The 27,391-nt window shown below is 39.0% G+C and overlaps 1 protein-coding gene across 1 annotated transcript in view; it reads right to left on the bottom strand.

Annotated features, from left to right (window-relative positions):
* Positions 1-27,391, bottom strand: part of FBN1 (fibrillin 1) — a 229,089-nt gene that overhangs the window by 186,858 nt on the left and 14,840 nt on the right. Inside the window, exons 3-5 of the mRNA XM_069483916.1 lie at positions 12,240-12,322; positions 9,895-9,993; positions 97-192 (exon numbers count right to left, since the gene is read on the bottom strand). Of these exons, the coding sequence (XP_069340017.1) occupies positions 97-192; positions 9,895-9,993; positions 12,240-12,322 (278 nt within the window). The remainder of the gene's footprint in view (positions 1-96; positions 193-9,894; positions 9,994-12,239; positions 12,323-27,391) is intronic.

Here is a 27,391-nt window from a genome sequence, read left to right as displayed (position 1 = left end):
CAGGTAATTAAAGAAAATCCATCAGCACTTATCTCTTTATTCTATTTGTCTACATGTAGGTTAACATCTAGAACACTTGAACTATGGTTTACTTACGTTGTCCGCAGTGAGTCCCCACGTATCCTTTCTGGCACAGACAGTGATCATCACTGCAGCTACCTCCATTCATACAGCGAATGTTGCAGTGTTGTACTGGAAAAAAAAAAGACAAATGATTCATCTTTGCAATTTAAGTGCATAGATTGCAACAGTTCACAGGAGTTGATTTATAGTTATTGGAAGAGAAAGTAAAATGGTTTCTTAGAATTCATATATTTATTCAGAAATGACCCACTTGACAATGCTAAATATGTTATCATTTGTGTGTATAAAATAATTCACAATGCAATTGTTTCTTTGACATTGACTTTAATAGTGCTAAATGACTTCCCTAACTTAACAGAACTTACAACTCAGTGTCTTTTCTGTCATTTATACTAACAAGAAAGTAGTGCCTTGGGTAGCCATAGGAGACAAGATTACAACGGCAGTAATTTTCCTGTGAAAAGATTTAGAGTCTCAAGCAGGTGGTCATGGAAACAATTGAAGTCACAGATTCCACAGAATTTTTTTAAAAGAAATTTTGGAGGCAGAAAAGAGAAAAAAGAAAATACCTGGAAAGGTATTTAATAACAACACTGCCTGATAATGGGGATGGCTGGGTTTGGCTCAGAAAGAGCTGCTTGTTTAAACTATACCTTAAACTAAACAAGACCCTCCGTGTCTGAAATCCACTTGTCACATTTTCACCTACGGAAGCGTGCGTTTCAGGGCCCAGGGTAGAAAGACCAGGGCCTGACAGCCTCGGCCCTGAGACGAGGACACGCTAGAAAAAGCTGAAGTAAAAGACGCCTGCAAGCTTGGTTGTGAGCGATAATGACCACACAGGCGTGCACTCTCATTTCTCTAATGTTTAGGCTGCCTCTGTGTCAGCAACTTAGGTATGCTAATAACACTTTCAAAATCCTGGTGTATTCCTTAGTCCTCTAGAATGGTGGTCCCCAACCCCCAGCCATGCCCTGTTAGGAACCAGGCCACACAGCAGGAAGTGAGTGGCGGGGAAAAAACTTAGGTCAGGTTGAAGGTGATACATCTTTTCAAGAACATGCCACACACTTACAGAAACACCATCAAAGGCTCCCTGTCTCTACTGAACTAATAACCACCTCCATCTCTCGGTATTCAAGGCCCTTCTCAGCATGGCCCCAGGTGCCTTTCAGGGCTCCCTGGCACACTCCTAATCTGTCCTATGACTCGGTCCCCTGATCTACTTATCAGTCATTCATCCACTGAACAAATATTTCTGAGTGCCTACTATGTGCCATGCGAAATGCCAGGCACTTCTGCTTGTGCTAGTCTCCTCATGGAATCCCCTCCGTAACCTGCCTCTTTGTCTCTTTACACCTAACTCTTAACCCCCAACACATGACACACACAGTTCCCACCCAATACTGAAATCCTAACTATCTCCAAGACCCACTTCAAATGTCTCTTCTTTCTCTTGATCTTTTCTGATTTCTGTTCTCTCCTCCCTCCCGAAGCAGATGTGAGCCCTGTCTCTTCTCAGAATATTTTAGACTTCTCTTTTGACATGTACATTATATAATATGATCTATTTTTAGGTTTTTTTCCCCCTATCCCTAGCCCATTTGTCTAAAAAGTACTTAACAGTGGCAAGGGTCATGATTATTATAATAATTATACAGTATCCCCCTAAGTGCCTAGAGTAGCACCTTGCCTAAATGTAGGTGCTGTACCAAAACCATGCTAAACTAATTTTTACTTATTTAACTCATGCTATCTGATAGTAACATCAAAAGCTATGCTCAAGGACCAAACTGAGACTGAGAAGTTGCTCATTTGTGTCCTCAGCACTTATACAGCTCTCAGTAGGTTGCTATTTAAAATATTTTTATCTTTGTTTCCCCATGTATAAAAGCAGAAATAACTCCTTTGTTGGAGCATTGAAATCAAGCAACCCAGGAAACTGATTAAAACAAACTATTATTTTAGGCTCCTATAATTCCATTCAAACACCTCAGCCAAAATGCTTTCTTTACTAAAAAGCTATCTACAAGTATACAATAAAAAAAAAAAGATTTGGTGAAAACTTTGGATAATATTCTAAGTAGGTCAGGAAAAGGTGTATAGTTACTTTAAAATTTGAAGTTAAACTTAGCTTCATCCTATCTTAGAAAAACAGTGAGGATTGGGAAAAGCACAGGAAATGATGTCATCTGTCAAGCAGCATAGGAACTCAGCCCTCAAACTGATTTCAATTAAAGCAGTTCAGGCCAAGAGCTAATTTCCATTCCCACATGAGCAACAAAGCCATTTAGCTTCTTTGAGATAAAAAAAGCTAACAGTAGTTTAAATAGTGACTTTACATTATTTTTTCAAGTTGAAAATCAGAATGAATTCTGCTTGCTGAGAAGAATGATAAGTTTACATTGAAATGCAATATAATAAAAAACTCCCTTATATGCTTTTATTTATTTTTTCTACACTGTCTTTCAGGTGAATCTTTTCCAGCAAAAATATTCTTTCTCCTTTAAAAAATAAAACCACTCGGTCAGACCTGTAAAGCAATAAGGCCTGGTTTGTCCAGTGGCCTACACAAACCAATGCACCATGAATCCTTGCCGGGAAGTGCAGAGGGAGCGAGCTCAGCAACAGATGATGGGATCTCCACCACCTGCTTGGCCTTAAACATGTTTACCACAAGAAACTTCATATTCTTTGTGAGGCTGAAATCTTTAGGGGGGGGGAAAGCATTCCTTTAAAGGTGAGAGCAATCGCTCAGGATTTCTGTGGGGAAATAAAGGAACTAGCATGCAGCTCCACTGCACAAGCAAGGAACAGTTAAGAGAGAATACATACGCAAACTGGTTTTATTTTGGATTGAGTCCTGCCATTGGTACATATTCTAAATTTATTCTGATTCGAACAAGAATTCCAGATGTCTCATAATTAAGAGACCAGGTTCTATGTCTCTTAAAAAAGCCAATTGAAAATAGGGTTCCCCTTACACCACCAAGATGATATATGCTTTATTGGATGCGCTAAATACCCCAAGTCAGAATATATTCCTAAACTCAGTCTGTGTTAAGATTTTATCAGAAGCAGAAAATACTAGGGAGGAAGGGTCAAAGTGTCAGCGTGTAGGCTGTTGCTGCTACACACAGTTAGCCCTGAGATCCCTAAATCCTCAGTGAGGATATGCCCCTGAGATGGGCAGACAGCCCATCAATGGGTTTCACGTAAGGCTCAATATCCTAGAACTAACAGGAAATGCTGTCATCTCCTTGTATCCATACAGGATTCCCAAATTAATTTTCTGTTCATTTCAGATTTCAGTCAGTCATTTCAAACTACTTACGAAATGCCTTTCATTTGCCAGGCCATCAGAGTAACAGAAGAAACTGTCTTTACATTATAGCCCAGAACAAATTAATTCTTAAAATGATGAATCAAAAGAGAACAATGTGAGCATGCTCTGGAAATAAGAGAGGTGCCAGACTTGCACTTAGGTCTAAATACCTCAGGTAAAGATTTTCTTCGGGACGCATTAGGTTTGGAATAACTCTAAAGACCTGCCATCATCTTGGCAGGCACAACTGGCAGAAAGAACATTGGGAGCAATTTGCAAATAAGCATCTGTATGGCGAGCATGTGATTTTAATTTAGGCACTGGGAAAAACACAGACAGACAAATTAAACAGTTAGACTAACTTCTGGACTGTACACCTGAGACAACAATCACTGCAGGACAAAAACAATTTTCACTTGGAGAGATAACACCAATGATATTTCCCCTAAGTGCATAAATGTCTTGTGGTGCCTGAAGACACACAGTCACACAGCTTAGAAGAGCAACTTCATGAAGGTATCTAAAAAAAAAAGAAAAAAGAAAAAGAAAGAAAGAAAAACCTAGCCAAGCTGTAAAAGGTCCAGAGAAGGACAACTTAAAGTTAAATGATAGCAGTGAAAAAGGTGCTTCCATAGAGTGCAGACTAGAAAGCAAAGAATTCAACCATTTCTAAGGACAAGTCTGAGTAGATTCCATGTACTCTTCTCCTCTCTGTCCATCTAAATCCTATACTTCCCTAAAGAACTTTTTCAAGGGTTGCTTCTTCCAAAGTAGCTACAGTACCACCTTCCCTTCCCCTTCCACTTTCAGCAAACTTGCTAACACACTGGTCTAGAATTGTTCTCCTGGCCTTCTTATACCCTTAGAGCTCAGATTCATGTTAGGAGTACAAGTGCCCCAAATTCTCACTGAATTGAAGTAAACTGAAAGGGATAAAATTTTGATCAAAGAGTAAGGGGTTGCACAAGGTGATGTCAATACTCCCCAAATTGACACACAGGTTTAACACAATTCCTGTCAAAATCATAAAAGATTTTGTAGATATAGGCAAGATTAATCTAAACTTCTTATGGAAAGGCAAAAAAACTAGAATAGCTAAAATAAATTTTGAAAAAGAAGGATAAAGTGGGAAGAATGAGTCTATCCAATTTCAAGTCTTATCATATAGCTGCAGTAATCAAGACTGTACGGTATTAAAGAAGGGACAGACACATGGATGGATGGAATAAAATAGAGAACCCAGAAACAGACTCATACAAATATGCCCAACTTTTGGACAAAGGTACGAAGGTAATTTAATGGATGAAGGATAGCCTTTTCAGAAACAAATGGTGCTAGAGTAATGGACATCTGTAAGCTACAATTGAACCTAGATCTCAACCTTGCACCTCACATAAAAATGGTCACAACACATGGATCACAGATGTAAATGTAAAACTATAAAACTTTTAGAAAGAAGTTGGAGGAGATCTTCCGGATCTAGGAGTAGGCAAAGCATTCTTAGACTTAACATCAAAAGCATGATCCAGTAAAGGAAAAATTGATAAATTGGACTTTAAAAGATCTCATTAAAAACATTAAAAAACTCAAGCTACAGAGTGGGAGAAAATGTTTGCAATCACAAATTTGATAAACAGATAGTACTTAGAATATACAAAGAATTCTCAAAACTGAAGAGTAAAATAAATAATCCAATTAAAATCTGAAAAAATAAAATGCAGAGACATTTCAGCAAAGAAGATACACAGGGGGCAAATAAGCACATAAAAACATGTTCAGCATCATTAGCCAATGGGAAATACAAATGAAAAACACGGTGAAATATCACTACACAGCTGTGAGAATAGCTAAAATTAAAAATAGTGACAACACCAAAAACTGGGAAGGATGCAGAGGAACTAGGTCATTCACACACTGCTGGTGAGAATGTGAAATGGTACAGCTACTCAAAAAACAGTTTGACAGTTCTTAAAAAGCTAAACATGCAACTACCATACAACCCAGAAATTATATTCCTGGGCATTTATCCCAGAGTTTGAAGACTTGTGTTGACACCAAAAACTTGTACATGAATGCTTATAGCAGCTTTGCACAAATAACAAAAAACTAAAACAACCCAGATGCCCTTCAGCAAACAGGTGAATGGCTAAACAAACTGTGGTACATCCATAGCATATACTGCTACTCAGCAGTCAAAGGGTACAAACTATTGATATATGCAACAAACTAGATAAATCTCCAGAGAATTATGATGAGTGAAAAATTCCAATCCCCAAAGGTTACATACTATGTGATTCCATTTACATAAAATTCTTGAAATGAAAAAATTATAGAAATGAAGAACAGATTAGTGGGTGTCAGGAGGGCATACGGGCAGGAGGAAAATGACTATAAAAGGGTAACATGAGGGATCCTTGTGGTCGTGGACGTGTTCTGCATCTTGACAGCATCCACTGTTGCTATATCCTGGTTGTGATATTGTACTATAGTTCTGCAAGTTTTCCCATGGGAAACTGGGAAAAGAGTGCCCAGGATCTCCCCATATTATTTCTTACAACTGCTATGGTTTGAATGCCCCCTCCAAAACTGATATTAAAATTTAACTGTCATTGTGATAGTCTTAAGAGATGGGACTTTTAAGAGGAGATTAGGTCACAAGAGCTTTGCCCTCCTGAATGCATTCATGTCATTAGCTGAGGAGTGGGTTAGTTGTCTCAGTTCAGCCCGCATTTTCTCTCTGTCTCATGTGCCTGCTTGCCATGTGATGCTTTCTGACACAGGATGACCCTCACAGCATGCTGGCGCCATGCTTCTGGACCTCCCAGCCTCCAGAACTGTGAGCCAAATGAACTCCCATTGTTTATAAATTGCTCAGTCTGTGGTATTCTGTTATAGCAGCAGCAAACAGACTAAGACATCTGATTGTGAATCTATAGTTATCTCAAAATATGAAATTTAATTTTAAAAATCCTTTAAAATAGTGTAAAGAATAAAACAGGATAAGCATGAAATTGATTTCCAAAGTCTGAAATATAAAATACAGGGAACAACTTTTATAATCATGTATTATAAATAATTATATGTATGCTATGGTCTAAATGATTGTGTCTCCTCAAAATTCACATGTTGAAACCTAATGCCAATGTGATACATTAAGTGATGGAGCCTTTTTGGAGGTGATCAAGTCATGTAGGCAGAGTCCTCATGAATGGGATTAGCACCCTTACAAAAGAGGCCCAAGGGAGCTTGTTTGCCCCTTACCATGTGAGGACACAAAGCAGGCACCAGCTGTGAGGAATGGGCCCTCACCAGACATGCAATCTGCTGGCGCCTTGATCCTGGACTTACTAGCCTCTAGAACTGTAAGAAATAAATTCCTGTTGTTTATAAATTACCCAGCCTATGGCATTTTGTTATAGCAGTCCATAAAACTGCAACAATATGTACATTTGTAAAGTTTGTTAATCCCTGTATTATTAATACAAGCTAATGTATATTTGCATGTGTATGTATGTGTGTATACACATGTTTCAGATGAATTTGAGTAAATTCATGGATTGGTAAACAATGATAGGTCTTTATGAGAATTAGGACTGCTAAGAATCATCTCTAGCCTCAGAGACCGATGAGTAGAGAATGGTCCTAAATAGAGCTGGAATGAAAGTCTAGAAAAACCACTGTTCTGACCCTGTCTAGCTAATCTTTCTTTTTGTGCTGGTGCCTTAATGACCAGTGTCAAGAGTTTCTACAAGGTGCAAGGGAAGCCACATCTTCCTGGTGTTCAGAAGAATCACTGGCTGGCAGTTTGGACCTTCTGGAAATATAGAGGCCATAAGAGATCATTTTCTATTCTTGGGGTCAAAAGACACTTAAGTGTTATTAAAAAAAAAAAACCAACTTCCTTCCATTCTTTTCATTTTCAAATGAGAAAACTAAAGTCCTCAGAGGTCCCACAACTTGCCTAGACTTCTTTGCCTCCTATCACATAATAAGTATAAATTTTTCATAGGAAAAATTGGTGAAGTGATCTAAATTCACACCTCTTAGTCGAACCACAACTGGTGATTGAAAACATTTCTCTGAGTTAGGGTTATCCTTCCATCAGCAAGAGAATTAGCAAAGTGACCTATCTACATTTACTGTCTACCATACCATGGCCAGAAAGTTGTGTAGAATTGCAGAGCTGTTCCCTAGAATATCACTTTAAAAGATGAGAAATGAATTCTGATCATCCCTAGCTACCTTTAATTTAAAACATTCTACCATTTGTAGCTTGGCAAACCATTTAGACAATATTAGTTCAGGGAATTCAAGCCAATGATTTTAAAGGTTTCAGATACCTCAAAAGGTGCTAGTGAAAACAGATTCTCTTCTGTATACCACTCTCATCCACAAGCTACTTGGGGACTTTGTACCACATATGTGACCCAAGCTTCTTCAGAAAGCTCCATCTATAAATCTTAAACTTCAATCTCTAGCCTCAGGACCTTACCACTGTACTCCCACTATCCCACGGCTAGCTTGAGGTACACTAGGACCACGGCTTTTCCCTCTGCTCTTGTTAACATCTTGTCACCACATTCCACAATTTTTACTCGTCACAAAAATCATCAGTAGCTCACACTATCACTGAAGGAAGACCTTTCCAGTTGGATACCCAGTTTTGCAATCTGGCTATATTTTCTTCCCCCGGAAGTGTGCAGTGTTGTTGATTGGTTTAAGGACCAATCTGAGAAATGGGATCTATTCCCAATTTGGTATCTACATTTCTTTCCCAACCTTGAGACTCACACTCCTCAGCATCAGCTTGGAGGTCATCCTGACAGAGATGGAGATGACCAGCATGTTCCCGAAAGTGCCACCTGCTGACTTCTCTGCCTCTTTCTATTCTCCCAGCTCAGATGCCCTTGCTAGATGGAATGAACCTGCTGGATGCAAATTTGAAACCAAGCTGTGATCAAGTAATAATATGCTATAGTCGGTGCAATAAGCAAGAGTCCCAGCCCACAGGGGAGTTTCTATTCCAATCTACCACTGGCTGTATTTAGTACTAGGCTGTTTTTGTTTGGGTTCCACCAGAAACAGATTCTGAAACAATAATTTAAATAGAGTAGTTTGTTTTGGAAGTAATTCTAGAAAACACTGGTAGGAGAGTGGGAAAGTGAGACAGAGAAAAGAAAGAAGCTAGTAAAGTATATTATCAAGTCTATTATCACTGTGGACAATGAGGGCTCAGTCTCACTAGGGAACTTCAGGAGACAGTGTGGAACAAACCTCATAGCTATCCAAACTGAGAGGCAAGAAAGCTGGGGCACTTATCCAACAACTCTCCATCTGTTACTGGTTAAAAGTTGCTTCTAGGTCCACTAACCCTCCAGCACTTCCAGCTTGCCCTGCATGCAGATCTGACATTCTCCTTGGCCAGGAAGATGTCACAAATCTCTCAGGCAGAGTCCCCTATGTTCACCTGTGAATGCCAAGGGAGGTGAGTGGGCACCAAGAGGGTGCTACACAGGACGACTAGCCCTGGCCTGTTCATTGGCTAATGAGAGTCACATTCAAATGTTAGGCCTCTTAACAGGTAATAAACTTTGACACACTGAAGTCTCTACTTGCAATGAACAAAAGAGAATGAACATATTTCACAACATTTTTCCACAAAACCTTGTCAAAAATAGAATATACTGAGAGAGGAGTGCATTTTCTCACCTGAAATGGGAAATGGAAAAGGAACCTAAGTTTTTCACCTTGGTGATGGCTGAGGTATTGAGGGGCTAAGTTCATACAAACATGAACTTCAACTTTTTAAACAACCAATAATGACTTGCCTCCTTCCCACGCCTCATTTTTCCTAATTCACTACTGCAAACCCTACACTTAAAGAAAAAAAAAAAAAACAATAGAACAAGCAAAGGCTCTGAAGAATGAACTGTGGATATTTATTTGGCATCACAGAAGTGGCAAAATTCTAAAAGGGAAAATATGTTTGTGCTTCATGACAAATCACCCCAGAAACTGCCATAACAGCCTCTTACATTTTCTTCTTATAAAGGCAGGGGTCTTGAGTTTTAAATAAGTTTTTAATCAGATTCATATTTCAGTATCACAGGGAAGAATGCCTCGATTTCTTGAGCCAAAAATGTTCATTAAAGAATCATTTCATTGAGCACCTTCGAGGGGGTATACACTGGAGATACAAAGATGAATAAGGCGATACCTACACAGAAGGCCATAATCTTTATATTATTCACAGTCACTATGCCCCATAGGTAATTTTCCTATAAAGAGTGAAGAAGGGAAATGAGAGGCCAGATTGTGGAAAGTCTTTCCAAGTATTTTGGGCAGAACAGAGAAGGCAGATGTTCTAGTGAAAAAAAAAAAAAAAAAATGTATTGCAGGCAAGAGAAAAGCCAAAAGCAAATTTAGGAGAAAATAGGGTGTAACCACATAAAATAATATTATATATAATGACATGTTAGACTCACTGGATCTGGAGCCACAGGAAGGAGCTATCTGACCAGATGGGCAAGTGCACATATTTGGCCTCGAACAAAATCCATCCCCACAGGAATGCCGGCAAATGGCTGTGAATAAAACCAGAGGTCTGTTAGCACATGGATTCAGAGCATGGTTAGTCACAGGGACCCAGTTCTCAATGAGACCTGGGTTCTCAGGCCCCTCGATAACTTTGGTCCCATGACTTGTATGACCTTAAGCCTTAGGTATTCTCATTTACAAAACAGGTCTTGTGGACTAAACAAACGCTGGCTTAAAAATCAGTAACTCCCTTACCCATAACAGTTGTTCTCAATCTCTCTTTGCTTATTCCACAGCACTCAATCTATTAAAAGCCAGGAAAGGCTATGAAGGGAAAATAAAACAATAAAATTCCTGCATCTGAGTATATTTATGTGCTTATAAGAATTCTATTTTTATAATCACTATTGTATATAAAAAAAGCAGCAGTATTCTTGGAAGCCAATTTTACTGTACATGATTAATGCTGAATTTTTGTCCTGTTCTGAATTACATCGACAGTCTGAGAGTAGAATGCTAGAATCTACTCTCATAGTACTGATTCTACAATCAGGAAGCCATTCATCCTTTAGAGAAATATTTACATTTTGAAGCCACCCAGTGACTAATAGCAATCCAGTACCAAATGCTCTGCTAGTAGCCAAAAGAGTAAGTTTAAATGGCAAATGATTTATATTAATATTTATCAGCAGACTAAGATTGGGTTACTACTTGTTATAATCATAAGCATAATCCTTTCTTCAAACACCTGCACAACCTTGCAAGAGGCAAACATGATGTGCAAGGCTAAAATAATACACTGGATAGAAAGTGCATTAAAGTATCAAAACAGCTGAGGATGGAAATTGGAAAACCCTATGAAATAAGCTGTCAAAGGACCCTATAAACATTTATTTGAATACCTAAAGAGAGAATTTCTCAGAGAACTCTAAAGAACACTGGGAAAGGATTCTGTTGTCAAGTTCACTGGGAAAACTGCAAATACCATCATATCCCCCTCTTGGTAATTCAATTTTGGTCTTAAACCACAATGTGCCAAATGAATACGATGTTTTCTGGTCAAAATCAAGAATGGGGAAAGGTATAAACTTTTTTAGGTCATCAGGTGAATATTGGATAAAATATTCTATTCCTCTCCATAGACCACTCTTGGCCAAGTGAGAAGGTGGACTAAGCAATTCCTTAATGTCCCTTCAGCCCTAAATTTCTCCATTATACTAATGGAGTTTTCTGAAAACCACAAATTACTTCACAGGTGTGACGACTATAAAAGTTCATGGGAGGCAGATGCCGTAACTAATTTGACTCTAACGTCTCCATTAAATTGCACCTTGTCTGGCATGTGATTTGTCCCTCCACATTTGTGGGATACTGTGAGAATCTGGAGATTTGCCTTTGCAGCAGAAATCACTAGAGAAATCTCTGTTATCACTTAAGTTCTTTCCTAGTCTTCCCACTGATTGTCATCTGATGCTCTACCCTCTTCACCTCCCTCCGTCTAAGTGTTAGGTGTCCTTCTGGCCTCAACCACCCAAATTCAATGCGCAGGGTTACGGTAACCTGTGGGTGGCCAACCAAGTTAGAAACTACAATAAGAAAATCAGGCCGGGCGCGGTGGCTCACACCTGTAACCCTAGCACTCTGGGAGGCTGAGGCGAGAGGATTGCTTGAGCTCAGGAGTTCGAGACCAGCCTGAGTCAGAGCAAGACCCCTTCTGTACTAAAAATAGAAAGAAATTATCAGGCCAACTAAAAATATATACAGAAAAAATTAGCCAGGCATGGTGGTGCATGCCTGTAATCCCAGCTACTCGGGAGGCTGAGGTAGAAGGATTGCTTGAGCCCAGGAGTTCGAGGTTGCCGTGAGCTAGGCTGACGCCACGACACTCTAGCCCAGGCAACAGAGTGTGACTCTGTTTCAAAAAAAAAAAAAAGAAAATCAGCAATGATAACCTATTTTTCAAACTCCCGTCAAAGTGATTACATAATCTGTGCAACCAGGTGCAACAGGTGTAAACGACACACAACTTTGATCAAAATATCTCTGTGGCTCCAATCTCTGTACTTCAGAAACATTTTTAAAGAAGTCACTGAATTTAAGTATGACAGTGATTTCACCAAGTTAATGTATTTCCCAACCTGGATTCAGAGAAAATAGGAAAATCTTAGAGCTGGAAAGCTCTGCTATAAACATATTAATGGTACAGTTACAAAGGACCAAATTCTTAGCACCACCATGTAACTAAAACAACAAAAGACAGACATGCAGAATGACAGGTTGTCTATTTACTTACGGACAATACACTGATTTCCACCAGGTAAGGTTTTCCATCCAGGGCAACAGTAGGCATTATAACGTGATCCACAGACATTGGGTCTGAAACAAAAACACAAGAATTCTATTCTTTTTTTTTTTTTTTTTTTTAAAGAGAGATAACCAAATAAAAGGGAAAAATCCCTGAGCTATAAAAACAGAATGAATCCTGACGGACAGCAAAAAGTAAACTTATAGGACTCAATGCTGGCTTAGTAGTTTAGGACACTTAAACATAATATCTAATAATATCAGTAAGGATATCCCTTAATATCATCTACGCATATGGTGCACCAGGAAAACAAAAACCGGGGATACAAAATGCAACACATTCTATCACAATTCGTAGAGCCATACAAGTCTAATTTAAACAATAAACTTCTTACCAATCTAGTTAAAGGTTATAATAAAATCTATTGCACATAAGGTTTTTAATTTATACTCTTTGAAGCTGTATATATATTTATTCTAGGGTCCAGCTCACCTCTAAAATGTTACACATTCTTTCTTTCACCAAAATTACAGGAATGCAAACTCTGACATGAGTCAAGAAAAGTAAAGGCCAAAACATGTAAATATTTCTTTAGCAAAAGTCTGGAAACACAGTTGATACCCGCAGTTACAGGAAAATAAAACCAATGTCACTCTGGGTTTCTTGTTTACAGATAGTTCATCACATGTCTTGGAGCAAAGCCTCCATTCCGAATCCAGATGATCCATATTTAACAATTGCAGGGAGCAACTGGGCAAGGATCTAACGACTTCAACACTGGAAACTAAGGCAGAGAATATAATACACAGAGACTCAAAAGAAACCATTCATTTTGTTTTGTTATATCCTGAGGGCCTAAACATTGATATTAGTTCCTGCAGTTTGGGGGCTGTAAGGAAGGTCAAATGTTTTGCAATCAATTTCACAAACTAGGAGGTATTCCAAAGCTTGCTGATATAAACATTGTTGTCCCAAAAGCATAAGCTTTTACAGCAACTGCACAGCTAAAATGTATTTCAGCTGGAGTGCACACATACATTCTCTTTGTATATGCACACCATACGTAACAGCACAGAGCCCTCCTGCATTTCCTCTGAACTCACTACTTCAACCGCATGCACAATTGGGAACCAAAGGTAAGGTCTTTGTCCTGCCCTTTACTCTTTTTGTAGCCCCAGAAAACCTGGAACACTGTGGGGCACAATGCACACCTCAGACTTACTGATGCTAAGGTCAGAAAGAGAATTAGCAAGAAAGAAGGAGGAACCAGGGAAAGAGCCCTAACTCCATATCCAGCAGCCTGAGTCTTCTCCAAGGCTAAAGAGAAAATGACTAGATAGAGACTTAACATGTGCATGACTTAAGGAAGTCGGAGCTCAGTGTATTTCTGTACACATTAAGATAATGAAATGTTTTCCCTGTCTACATCATATATGTACAGATGCATCAGATGAAATAATGGACATGAAAAACTTCATGTACGAAAAGGACCAAAAAAAGCATCATCATAACAGAGTCATCTTCTGACCTAGATTAACTACTCAGCCAAAGGGACCAGAGGAATTAAGGAAGAAAGGAAGACTTTATTGAGAATTCTAAATCAATGACTCTCAACCTGTTGTCCCTCCTGTGACAAAATAATGCCTGAAACTTCAGAGTGTCCAGAACTTCCTGGGGAAACTCTGACTCTCGGGAAGAGAAGTGAAAGGTGAAGACAGGGTAGAGGGCTGGGGTGGGGATGGAATGCTCAGACCTCCCACATTTTGTAAAAGTCCTCTCGATTTAAAATGACAATCCAGGCCAAAGTGAACTGCCTCGAACCTTCCCCACCAACAGCCCATTACAGTAGTTCCACTGGACCCAGTCCAACCCCAAAGCAAATCCTGGAATAGCTTCAGAGGACCCTGAGCCTTTGCAGGGTGCCCTGCGGTTCTGGTAACAATGTTTTTTAAACAAAAATCAGGACATATTGTCTGACAAAAATAAGTGTATTTATGGAGTAACAACACATATAATAGGGTGAAAAGGCTAAGGAAAAGGGGTCCAGCATCAGTAATTTTAGTCCTACAAAGCAAGAGAATCAAAACATTTTCCAAGGTATTTGAAAAAGCATAGTAATATAAACATTCTTTATTGTTTTTCAATGTTTATAATCAACCTACAGCCAAAACATGGAAGATTTTAACAATTTATCATGGGTAAAAAACAAAATATAAGCTTTTTAAACCCTCAAAGTATAAAAGCAATGGTATAGATGACATAAATTGGGAAACAAGTTGGGAGGAAAGGTGTAGAGGGCACTAAAGCAATTGATCCAAGAAACAGGGATTTCTTAAATATATTACAGTGTTTAAAATAACCAATAAATAAAAGTCATACTACAATTACAAAAAAAAAAAAAAAACTGGGAAGAAGAGAGAAAAAGGTATAGATAGCTAAGTAATATAAGTCCCCACCTTTCACAGCAAGGGACCAATGGGTACTGTTTAAATCTAGACATAAAAGTACAAACATAGGAGATGGGGTTATGGAAATAAACACAAGAAGACCTAAAAACAGAAATGTTTAAACTAGTTGCCTTAAGAGATGAGGACCTGGGAAAGCTGAGGGAGTTCTTTTGCTTTCTCATCTAAAGCTCATCCACAATTGTTCATTTTTAAAATATATGTTCTTTTACTTTAATCATCATCTTTTATTTAAAGCAAGAACTTTACTTTTAAACAGAATACTTCCTGTTTCATTAGAATGAAACAAAAGGAACGGTTTCATTCATTCACAGTTCCCTTTTGTTAGTGCAACACATTTTCATTTCACTGCATGTCTTAACGTTCTATATAATTTTGGATTGTGATTTATCTTGTTTGCATCCTCCGGCTTTTCCTGAGTTTTAAAACTTTATCATTTACAAGTAATATATTATTTAATTCCAACTAATATCCTCAAACAACGATTGTTTTCACTGTGTGGCCATAAATCACTCTCAGTACTACTATGTTGTGTGGCTCAATGCAAAGTATTAGAAAGATGTGAGATGTCCCTCTGCTGATTTTGGTCTCGAGAACTGCAAACTAACAGAACGCGTTCAAACAAGCTGGGTGGCATTTGTTCTACTTACACACACACAAAAACAGCTCTAATTCTGGAAATAAATGAATGTCTTATTTAAGTTGGAAAGCACTAAAACACGTAAAGTCTAAAGGAGACATGCTGGATTATTTCCATTATAAAAGATTTTATTCTAAGGTTTCAGTACAAAAAAGCATGTACAAAGAAGCAAACTCTCTAACGAAGTTACTCCTTCATGTCCATGAAAGTGAAGCATTCATGCCTGTCTCTTCCTTTTCATTCCATCAGCCACTGGCACCAATCCCTCCCCCCAAAAGTCAGAGTTAAAGCTCTGTGCAGGTAGCAGTAGCATTTGACAAATTAAAGGAAATTAAAATCCAAAGGGAAAAGAACTTTCTGCTAAGTGCTAAAGATACATTACTTTATTTCAACCTCATAGCAACTCGGAGGTAAATCATATTATTATTATCTTTAACACTAAGGAAACTATGGCTTAGGAAGGTTAAACAAACTAGCCAAGGTCCCACAGCTTGGAAGTACATAATGGAGATTTGAACTCAGGAAGCTTGACTCTAGAGTACACTCTCTTAACGCCTATGTTAAGTCAAAGCTGCATTTAGGCTGTGGTCCCCAACCCCCGGGCCACAGACCAGTACCATCTGTGGCTTGTTAGGAACCAGGCTGCACAGCAGAAGGTGAGCATGGTGGAGTGAGCGAAGCTTCATCTGTATTTACAGCCGCTCCCCATGGCCTGCATCAGCGCCTGACCTCAGCCTCCCATCCCACGCCCACCCCCACCCCCCACCTCCTCCCTCAGTTCCATTGAAAAATTTTCTTCCATGAAACTGGTCACTGGTGCCAAAAAGGTTGGGGACCACTGCATTTAGGAGACAAGATGATATTTCACCCAATAGCAGTCATGGTGACATAAGAAACAAAAATCACAAAATGTCTATCAATAGACCAAAGATAAAGCATGAATAGTTTTTACCTGTATTCTAATAGTCCAGAGGGGAAAAAGGAAAATATGTTTATATTCCATTTCACCACTGTATGTTACAGTTTTAAAAAATAGCTAAGTCTTTATCTGTAACTTCTCTTACTTTTATCTCCAATAACCCAACTCCATTCACCCAGGGGGATGGGCGAGCTTCAGCAGGCTTGATATTTGGATCCAGTCGGACGCAGCACTGAGAGATTGTGTGGGCTAGCTAAAGCCTCTCTCAATGAAGCAGACAGCTGGGCTCTCCCACGTCTGACCACATCATTGCAAGAGTTGGCCTCTGTGCAAGATGTCTGCAGTGTGTCCACATTCCTCAGCCAGAACCCACTTCTGCAAGTTTGGCCTCTCTTACAGCAAGATAGCCTTTCTGCTTCCTATCCCAAGTGCAAACTCCTTTTCAGAAAAGCCTGGGGTAATACAAACAAGTTCAGGAGGCTCTTATTTCATATACATTAGTTTCTCTGCCTGTGAAGTGATTAAATCGTTAGGCAAGGAGAACACTAAGAATTAGGTAACAGCTAATGAGGTTGACCCTGCTACATGAGGTGCCTGTTTTTTGACCTTTAAAGGGAAAAAATTATGACTGAGCCCCTTGAGCATAAATGTGGAAGGGTAAATGTGGAGGGGTTATTGTGTTAGATGCCCTCACATAACAAAGGATGACCAATTGCCCCTGTAACATGTCCCAAGGTAGTATCTTGATATCCTACTGTTCCAGAGTTAAAATAATTTCCACTGTTGAAAATGTGATAATCATGAAACAATTACAATACACAAACGAGCTACATGTATTGTCAACTACTCATCATGATTTTATTTGTTCTTAGTCAAATTTTTATCAAGATAAAAAGAAAAAAAATCATGAGTACTATCTGATGAAGGGACCTATATACTACTCTAGCAAACTTTGCAAATGCTCCCCCTGATTTTAGTGCCTTTATTCCGGCCCTCTTCGCTGAAGGCAGAGGTCAAGTCTCTCAGCAGTGATTTGAATACCACATGTGTCTTTTCCAGCCCATCTGCCAGTCACAACAACTCGCCTCGAGTAACGAGCGAAACTTCAAACCCTGGTAATGAGAACGGCTTCCGTGGCCTCCTCAAGCTTCAGCTGGGCTCTCCAGACCAGAGACTCATTTCTGGACTGTCTGGGTCAACACGGCTGGGACACAGACAGTCCTGGTTTCCTCCTTTGAAGATGCAAGCCAGCCAACCTCTCCAACCTACTTCACGCAGGTTTTTTTTGTTGTTGTTTAAATAAAAATAATCTTAAAAGGAACACGTATGGGTGGGGAACCTGTGGCCTCGTGGCCTTCTGGATCCTTGAGTGCAGCCTCATGGGATTTGTTCTGTGAAGTCTGGAGTCAGCTGAGGGGCCGTGATTCGGGAACTGGAGGGCCACATGTGGCCTTGAGGACGCAGGTTCCCCACCCCTCCCTCTCTGTCTTCCTTCTCTCTCCTTCCCTCTCTCCCTTTCTTTGTGTGTGTGTCTCTCTCTCTCACTGGCTCTTTTATTCTCTCTTTAGTTCCTGTTTTCAGGGCATGTAGAATTAGATATTTTGTTACCGCCTCAAACTCAATGTATCCAAGATTAAGGGCTCATCTTCCTGAGCAGCCAGTAAATCCACTGAGCTGCACAGCAGGGTACGTTGTGACTAAGCACCTTGCCCACTCACACAAAGCTTTTCAGCAACATTTCATGAGAACTTGTTATGTGCCAGGCACCGTGTTAGATAAGAAATAAAACTAAGATGGACATACCTAATACTCAGATCTTAGCTGCTAATAGCATTCGCCAATAAACGGAATCAGGGCTCCTAGGAGAAATGGCTGATTCTAGGACTGGGCAGGAAATACACAAGATGAGTCTGGAGCACCTTGTGGTGACGGATAGTAAGAAAGTACTGAACAGCCATAATGATGGGGGCGTGACAAGGGACACAGGACCCAAATGAAAGAACAGCCAGTGGCCAAAGCTAGAACTATTGGAGCAACAAAATAACAAAAGCAGCATTGGATTATAACCCAAAGTATAAAATAAATATCCTTAAATCCATACTGATAAATAAATGATTGAATAAATAAATAAATGGGAGAGAAGAGACAAATCTCCTGTGCTGGGGAATTCCAAAGACTTTAGCAGATGCTCTGCCTTCAAGGATATGAATTATAACTCCCGACTCCTTACATGTGAGCTGCACATACTGACTGCCTTCCAAAGGGTGCAGTACGCTGGGGGCGGGGGAAGAGAGTGACTGAAAGTGGAAAATCCCAACAAACACTATCTCAGCCAGGTGATCAAAGTTTATAGCAACAGTGACAAATCACGTTGATACTATAAACCCCAATATGATGAGATGAAAATGGAAATTCACCTCATGATCTTCTTCCCCCAAACCCATAGCCTCAGTCTAATCATGACAGAAACATCAAAAAATTCCACAAGGGAAACTGCACAAAATACCTGACCAACCCTCCTCAAAACTGTCAAGGTCATCAAAAACAAGGAATATCTGAGCACTGACGTAGCCTAAGAAGACATGACTACTAAATGTAATAAGGTATCATAGATGGGATCCTGAAAATAAAAAGAACATTAAGTAAAAATAAAGAAAATCTAAATAAAGAATGGACTTTACTAACCATGTATCAATATCGGTTCATTAATTGTAATAAATGTGCCATGTTTGTCTATGATGCTAACAGAGGAAACTGTTCGGGGGGTTACGGGAAGTCTCTCAATTTTTCTGTAACTCTAAAACTTTTCCAAAATGAAAAGTTTATTTAAAAGTAAAATAATAATCCTGTCACTATGCAATTATAAATTATAAAAATTACACTTCAAAAGTCACTAAGACAGTCTTTGCTCTTGAGGATTATACAGTCTAGAAAGATAGGCACATATGCAAAGTGTCAATCAGGTAAAACAGTCACATCAAGATCTACCTGGGGAACTAAAGGAAGCAGGAATGAGGGCCGTCAGCCTCAGCATCTAGGCAGTCTCAGAAGAGGACTATTGAGCTAAGATTTGATGTTTCCCAGTTGCTAAGGGGAGTCACTAGTTTTATTTCATCTCACTGCTAAAATTCCTCTTAAATTCCCTAACTCCATTAGCAAATCCCATGTCCAAATCCTGGTGATTTCATTGTTGGCCTAATATCATGTTCTTTTTTCCTGGCTTCCTAGTTTATTGCCACTCCATTAGGACAATTCAGCTAGCTAAGTACCTTGTCATGTTCACCATGCTTAACTGTGTTCCCCTACAACCCAGTGAAAGACCTTCCCCCTCCATAATGTTAAACATCCCACTATTAGCTTCAGATCTCTACCAGGTAGGCTGACGTTACCTACCCACTTTCATCTTCACCTACACCTTCAACTTCCACCCTTCCACTCAGCTTTTCTTCTTCACCATCTCAGTCCTCACTCATGCACACACCACCTCCACCACACAAGCTAAACCCAGACTCTTCCTCCATCTTTATACTACATTGTATATAATACTATACATGGATGGACACAGTGGTTCACACCTGTAATCCTGGGAGGCTGAGGCAGGAGGATCACTTGAGGTCAGGAGTTTGAGATCATCTTGCACAAGAGTGAGACCTCATCTCTACTAAAAATAGAAAAATTAGCCAGCAGGGTGGCGCATGCCTGCAGTCTCAGCTACTCAGGAGGCTGAGGCAGGTGGATCGCTTGAGCCCAGGAGTGTGAGCTATGATGATGCCACAGCACTCAAGCCCAGGCAACAGAGCAAGACTCTTGTGTTAAAAAAAAAAAAGATACTATATACATTGAAAAGGAAAGCCCTTCCATCATTCCCTTACAATGTGTAATTCCATCCCCTTCCATAGTGTTTCCTGATTAATCTCATCCATCTTTCAAGCTACAAGCACAATTCCAGACATATCTGTAAAAAAAAAAAACCTACGTACACTAAAGTGTAGTTATATATTTTAAATAATTATATGTCTAGATGTCATTCTTGCAACCCAACCCACCCACTCTGATCCCACAGTAATAGTTTTTCAAGCACAGAAATAATGTCTTTTATGCCTAGAATATCCCTAGGGTCTATTTATAAGTGCACAAGATAATATTGACTTAGTTAAGTTCAAATTACAATTAACAAAGATTAATATAATCTCTTTGGTATCAAAAGTAGGCCAGCTGCAAATGCCACCAATATGAAAAACTGTCTCATAATGAGAATTATTTCCTGTAAATTTATCTACCTGAAGGAAGACTATTTCATGCCTCCTTGAGGGGCTACAGCCAATTAAACAGTAATGTATGATGGTTTCATGCCTTGGTTATTTCACTGACATGCTGGTCAATAATTCTAATCAGTGAAGTTCTCAATGTTTACAACTCAGGAATCAATATATTTCCTTTGAGAAAACACAAAATCAACGTAGACAAATAAGACTCATATATAAACAGTTGATTCTATTTATTCCTTTAGCAAAAGAGAAAAAAAAAAATTCCAAAAGCAACTAAACTAAGATGTTCAGTTCACAAACTGACATGTGTTTTATTATGGTAGATTGTTACAACTGATCAAAGCCATAGATGGAGCCAGCCTTATGTGGCCAATTCCTAGAAGACAATCATGACAAAATCCACAGGGTGACCTTGAAAGGTCTCTTTGGATGTGCTGCTTAGATGAAGGCTTTTCCCATTGGTGAGTGGGGAATCTCAGCACAGGCAGCACAAAGGTGATGCATCAACAGTTTCATTTGCTGCGTACCCTAAACTTTTTGTAGGGATTCTGTGTTGATCAAAAGCAATAGCTCAAGAACTTAAGGGCCAAAGAATTTACCACCCTATTAAGGGCCTGCACATATATGCTCCTCTAACACACACATATACACACAGCCTAAGAAAATTGGGGACACAGAAAGCCACAAAGGCAGTTGCCCAAATCTGGGAGTTCATTTTAGACTAGCAGCCAATTTAAATCCTGTTGGAATCTTTTATAGATGGTATGTATATGTTTTTCTTTGAAAAAAAATTAAAGCTCAAATTAAAAGCTTGTAAAAGGTGCTCCCATTAAATATGTGACAAGAGGTGTATTTCTTCATGAAGTTGAAACTGAGTTTGACCCTCTAAGGATGAGGAAGGGTTGCTTTAAAACAGAAAAACCAGCATAACTCAAATTTGTGCATAACTCAAATTTGCATTTCTCAAGCATCTGGGAGAATTTGACCAATGACACCATGAAAACACCTAGTCCTTTTAAAGAACTGCTTCCCAGAACTCTGCAAGCCCTGGATTTTACCAGGGAGTCCAAGGACTATCAAGACATTTTCTTTGGGATATTCGCTCCATTTATTCAAGCTGAAGCCACATCATACTTTTCCAAAGGGCAAACGAAATTACAGTAACGATTGAAAACACAAAACAAGTCAGCTAGTGAGGTGATCCAGAGCCTGCACAGAGAGTCAGGCTGGGGTGGTGTTCATGGAATTCACTGCTCCCTCCCCTCCTGTTACCATCCACAGAAGGAACAGGGAATGCAACCACGATCCTCACCACTTCCCAGAAATTCTCAAACCAAGATCTCTGTCCAGGGAGATAATATCTTCTGAATGTACTGGCAGCCCCAGGGAAAGACAAGAAAATCAACCAATGGGGTCAGATTTAGGGGAAAGAATGGAGTCCTTCAGCAACTAAGAGTGCAGGGTGATTCGATACTTCAGCTCCAAGTACTGGCAGCTCCCAGTTGACAAGCAGGTAGGGATCCAAAATTTCACTTCTATATTGGTATTTGGAACTCGGAATGGCCTTTCCAATAGAAACAATGTTAATAGGTGGTGGTTTGGTCCCCAGGCTAGTCAAATAGCAGTCTCTCGGCTGCATTATCAGCTAAGTAGGCTATTGTGGGCTGGTCTGGGAACCTGACCACAACTTAAAATGTTGTTTCTATGGGAAAAACACATTCCACGGCAGGCAACCAGAGGGAAACTTGGCCACTCAAACCCACCGTGCCTCAGCTGTCATAAGCTGCCCAGTGACCTGTAAGAATTGAACACCTTAAACTCAGACAACTCCACACGGCCCTGAGAGGACAGCCAGAGTCGGAGCTGCCCAGCCCAGGCCCGGGCCCTCCCCCACCCCCAGCATGAGACCATTGGGGCCAATACTGAATATCTGTAAGTGCATAAACCAGGGACTTAAAAACTGGAGTGTAACTTTGATGTTCTAATTCTCGATGTACCTGATTTGTTTTAAAGACCAGAAGATCCTACCCCATTAGCAACTATAATATAAAATCAGTCTCCAGGACTGGCTCATAGACCAAGAGTTCAGAGAGCTATTTCCAGCAAAAGTGGCTTCCAGATGAAACAAGGAAGCAAGTCAGTTTTGGACCCTATTTGGTGGCTTCACTTTCTATTTCAGATCTTCTGGAACTAGATAATTACCCTCTCTTTTGCAATGTGAGTTCCTGAAAGATAGAAAGTTCAGATTTATCTTTACAACCCCAGCACCTAACACAATACCTGAATCTTAAGTGGTAAATGAAGAAGGTTTAGGGTTTCGGATGTATTAATACTTTCAGCTAATTATTAAATAATAAAACTATTAAATAATAAAATAAATGAAAAAAGTTATCAGTGAGAAATCAATATCACCATCTATTTTTTTTAATTTTAGAAAACTAAAATAAAAAAATCAAACACATAATGAAAGATACCCATAAATGGAGTATATGGGATATGAGAGTGAAATTCTTCCACATTTCAGATGCATCATTTAAAAAAATTTATAGCTACAAGAGCCTCAGACATCTTGCAGCTCAAACTCTATTTCATAGCAGTCAACAGGCAATAGATCTTTTAAAACATTTCTCTACCAAAACCTTCCATCAGTACAGGGACAACATTGTTGCTAAGGAATAAAAAAAATAAATAAAAAATAAGTCACTGATAGATTTCAAGTTTCTATAAAGTCAGAGGAAGTTAAATATAAGCATGCAGTCATTGAGATTATTGCATTGAAATTAGCACTTCACAATATTAGTGTTCAAAAACCTGACAAGTGTTTTTTTAACTTTCCAATTGAAGCAAAGTTGTGTTTATTTCTGAACATCTAGATATCTGGAAAATTTTTAATAAAAATGATATAATTTAAATTTGAGGGAATTTGACTAAGTCAGTACTTAATCTACTCCATATGAAGCCACACTGTAGAATAAAAATAATTGGCAATTTTTAGAGATTTTTATAATTTATAAAATGATCATGTGACTCTTTCCCAAAACCCTATCAAGAAACTGTATTGCTGTGCTCATTTTCAGATGAGGATTTTTAGATGAGGAAACTGAAAGTGAGAGAAGTGAAGTAATTTTCCAAAGACTACACAATGGAAAGATGTCATAAATCACTAATTAAAAACCAAAAGAATTTATTAATAAAAACATTCCAAAGTTAGTGCTAAAGATTTTTAGATTAGAAATTAGAAAGATGTTTCCACAAATACTCCAAAAAGAACATGTTCTCTTTTTTATATAAACTGATTTGTACATCATTTTTGTACTCTGGTTTTCTTTTACTAGGTTTGCAAAAAAAAAAAAAAAAATTTAAGACAGATACTAGAAAGTATATTGGAAAAGGAAAGCAAAGGAAAGGAAATACATCTTAGGAACACTCACTCCTATAGATTCTGTTTCCAAATGCAGTTGCTTCTGCATGGTGAATATTCTATCCTGCACCCTCTGGTAGAAATATCAGTCACCTCTTAACATGTTCAGTGTTTTGAGGAGTGGGTGGGTGGAGGGCAATATAAAGATTCAAAATGTGGATAATTCAAAACCTACTCAGAGCTGGCACTGGAATGCATTTGTACATTACACTTGAACATGGGTGTGGTTTGTCTTTTGAAAAGTAGCTCTAAGCAAAACCATCAGGTCATGCGGGCAACTATCTGACCCAGCTTAGGAAAACAATGAGCTACATGAAGGCCTGGGAGACCCATATGATCTTCTAAAAAAACAAAAACAAAAAAAAAAATCCCTCTCATTTCGCAACTTTATGACTTAATTCAGAGGCTGCCACATGCTATCCCTTACACAGGGAAAGTGGCGACTCTCCCCATTCCAACCACCAGCACAGCTCTTCCCTGAAACCCAGTCCAAAAGATTTCCCTCTCAGCCTGAGTGACGCCAGCACTGTCCTCTCAACGTCTGTCCAGCTCTGGGGAAGAAGGGACAGTATTTGCGTTTTAAGCTGTAATTAAGCAGCATGGGTGCTAAATGCCTGTGCAAAGCTTCAATATGATGACAGCTTCTGAAGTGGTGATGATGCTGTCAAAACAGAATGAAATACATCCACCTATTCCACCTCCTACCATATCTAAAAGACTTCCAAATCTCTGTAGCAGCACCCAATGACAAAGCTAAAAGCATGTTTCAAAAGTCTGTCAGTTTACCTGGGAGTTTTGTATCAGGTAGTAGAAATACACGAGGCCTTAGAAAACAACATACATCTTTCACCAACGTGAAACACCAGCAATGAGCCTTGCACACATGCACACACGTGCACACACACATGTACACACACAAACACACATACACCATCCCCCACAAACACTCAGAGAAGGTCCTGGGGCAGCTCTTGTTGCTACAGGCCTTTTTCCCAAGGGGGCTTGGGTGTACCAGTGGTTTTTAGAATCTTTTATTTGAATCACTAAAGGTGTACTCATTCCAATTTCTTAAATAAAAAGAGCATCCCTGAGAAAACAATGCTGAAATGAAGGCACAAAGATTCACTTCTAGATGTTAAAATCTCTGCAAATATCTTCTTCTTTCCACCTGTAGTCCAAAATCTTACCAACTTTTCATAAGGCCCTTGCCTGAAACTCATTACTTTAACATAAAAATAACATACTGTTTCCATTTTAACGCTTACAAAAGATCACAAGATAAAGGGAGAGGAATGGATCCTTGCAGAATTATTTCCTCCCCTATCTGCCCCTTCAAGTACCAGGCTTCTTCTGTGTGAATCTTCTACAATCTTTTTTTTTTTTTTTTTTTTTGACAGAGTCTCTCAGTCACCTTGGGTAGAGTGCCGTGGCATCAGCATAGCTGACAGCAACCTCAAACTCCTGGGCTCAAGCAATCCTCCTGCCTCAGCCTCCCAAGTAGCTGGGACCACACACGCTCACCACCACACCCAGATAATTTTTTATTTCTACTTTTAGTTGCCTGACTAATTTTTCCTATTTTTAGTACAGACAGGGTCTCTCGCTCTTGCTCAGGCTGGTCTCTAACTCCTGAGCTCAGGCGATCCTCCTGCCTCAGCCTCCTAGAGTGCTAGGATTACAGGCATGAGCCAACGTGCCCAGCCAGAATCTTCTACAACCTTATACCTCATAATAGCCAATCCTTACTAATACATATTAAATAATTTTTCTACAACCTTAAAAGTCATGGATCAGAAAAAGCAGACTGAGCAGTATTGCAAATATTACTTGCTGTGAAGCATTGAGCATAAGTTCAAAACTAGGAGTAAAATTTTATAGCATCAATAAATAAATAAGAAATGACAGAATTTGAATATCTTCATTCTGCCACCCTAATAAATTAATAGATGTAGGTAATGATCATCAATGGCTGCTAACATCAAAAAAAGAGAGACTAGCAATTATAATATGCCTCCTAACAGAAGGACATAGACCACTTATAATGCCTTTTTGACAAAAAAGTTGATTCTGAGCTTGATCAAGCTTCTAGCTCTAACTAGCAATTCACAGCAAACACAGGGACCAAGGAATATGACAAGCACCACATCTGGAATGCAGGCATCACTAGACTATGAGAAACTCTATTGCAGTGGCCTCCACGAGTGGTCCAGGGCCTGGTCGGTGGTCTACAAACAAGGTATTACCAGTCTACAATGAGATAAGGCACTTAAGCTAGAATGTAAACCACCTCACTGCTTCCTTCATCAAGAAGGTCTTCCTAGGAATAAAGTATCAGCTGAACTAAACAGTGTGCTTGGTGACACACTGGATTTACATCCTGGTACAAGCTCCTCATCTCATCATGGACTGGTAACAAGCAGTTTGTGGACTGGAATCTTAAGAAGCACAGTTCTATAGGACATGAACCAATTTCTTCAATAAATAAATTGCAAGGAAAAAAAAGACAAAAGGACGATCTATATATTCAAAAACATTTAAAAGACGTATCAACCAATTATAAAATAGGTACTTTATTTGGATCTTGATTTGAACGAGCTATAAAACATAAATAAAATTAATGACCTAATTAAGGAAATTTAAATACTCACTGGGTATTTGATAATATTAAAAAATTATGTTAAATGTAATAGTGGCATTACATTTATGTTTCTTAGAGAGTCCTTGTCTTTTAGAGATGCCTATTGAAGTGTTTACAAATAAAATGATTTTTCAGAGATTTACTTCAAAATAGTCTGCAGTGGGGAAGAGAAGAAGTAGACAAAACAAGACTGACCATTCATTGATAAATGCTGAAGCTGGGGCGTCACTGAGTCTTTAGTTTTGTATATATTTGAAATTCTCTGTGTGTGTATTAAAAAGTTAAAAAAAAAAAAACAACCCTGCAGTAGCATCTGGCGTAGTCCATCCTGACAGCCACAGTCTCCTGAATACCATCATATCACACTTTTGTTTTCTTTTTTCATTGACTTAAAGAACCACCTTTATGTTACACAGCTCAACATTCCTGGCCGGGGGGGATCCCCACTTAGAGATAGTAACTGTCCAATTCCAACATATGTACCATCTTAAATAAGTGGCAAGAACTAACCAGAGTGTTTCTATGAATCTCAAGTATCCAGCTACTAAATAAGGTTAATGTTCACTGGATGAGGAATCTAAAAACAAATGGCTTTACTCCACCTATGCAAATAATTAAGCATGTCAGCTCAGGGGATAGATTCTCTCGGGCATTACAACTATTTTTTGACATGATTCACATTCATACGGATACTTTATCTTTCTTTATGACAACCATAAACTTATCAGTTAATAAAAGATGTGTTGGAGGGGAAAGGGATTTATTTGTATAAGGTCCATAAAGTGTTGA

Source organism: Eulemur rufifrons, chromosome 2 (genome assembly GCF_041146395.1).
Source record: "Eulemur rufifrons isolate Redbay chromosome 2, OSU_ERuf_1, whole genome shotgun sequence".
Taxonomy (NCBI): Eukaryota; Metazoa; Chordata; class Mammalia; order Primates; family Lemuridae; genus Eulemur; species Eulemur rufifrons.
Note: the sequence above shows the minus strand (reverse complement) of the source record. Positions and strands in the feature narration are given on the sequence as shown.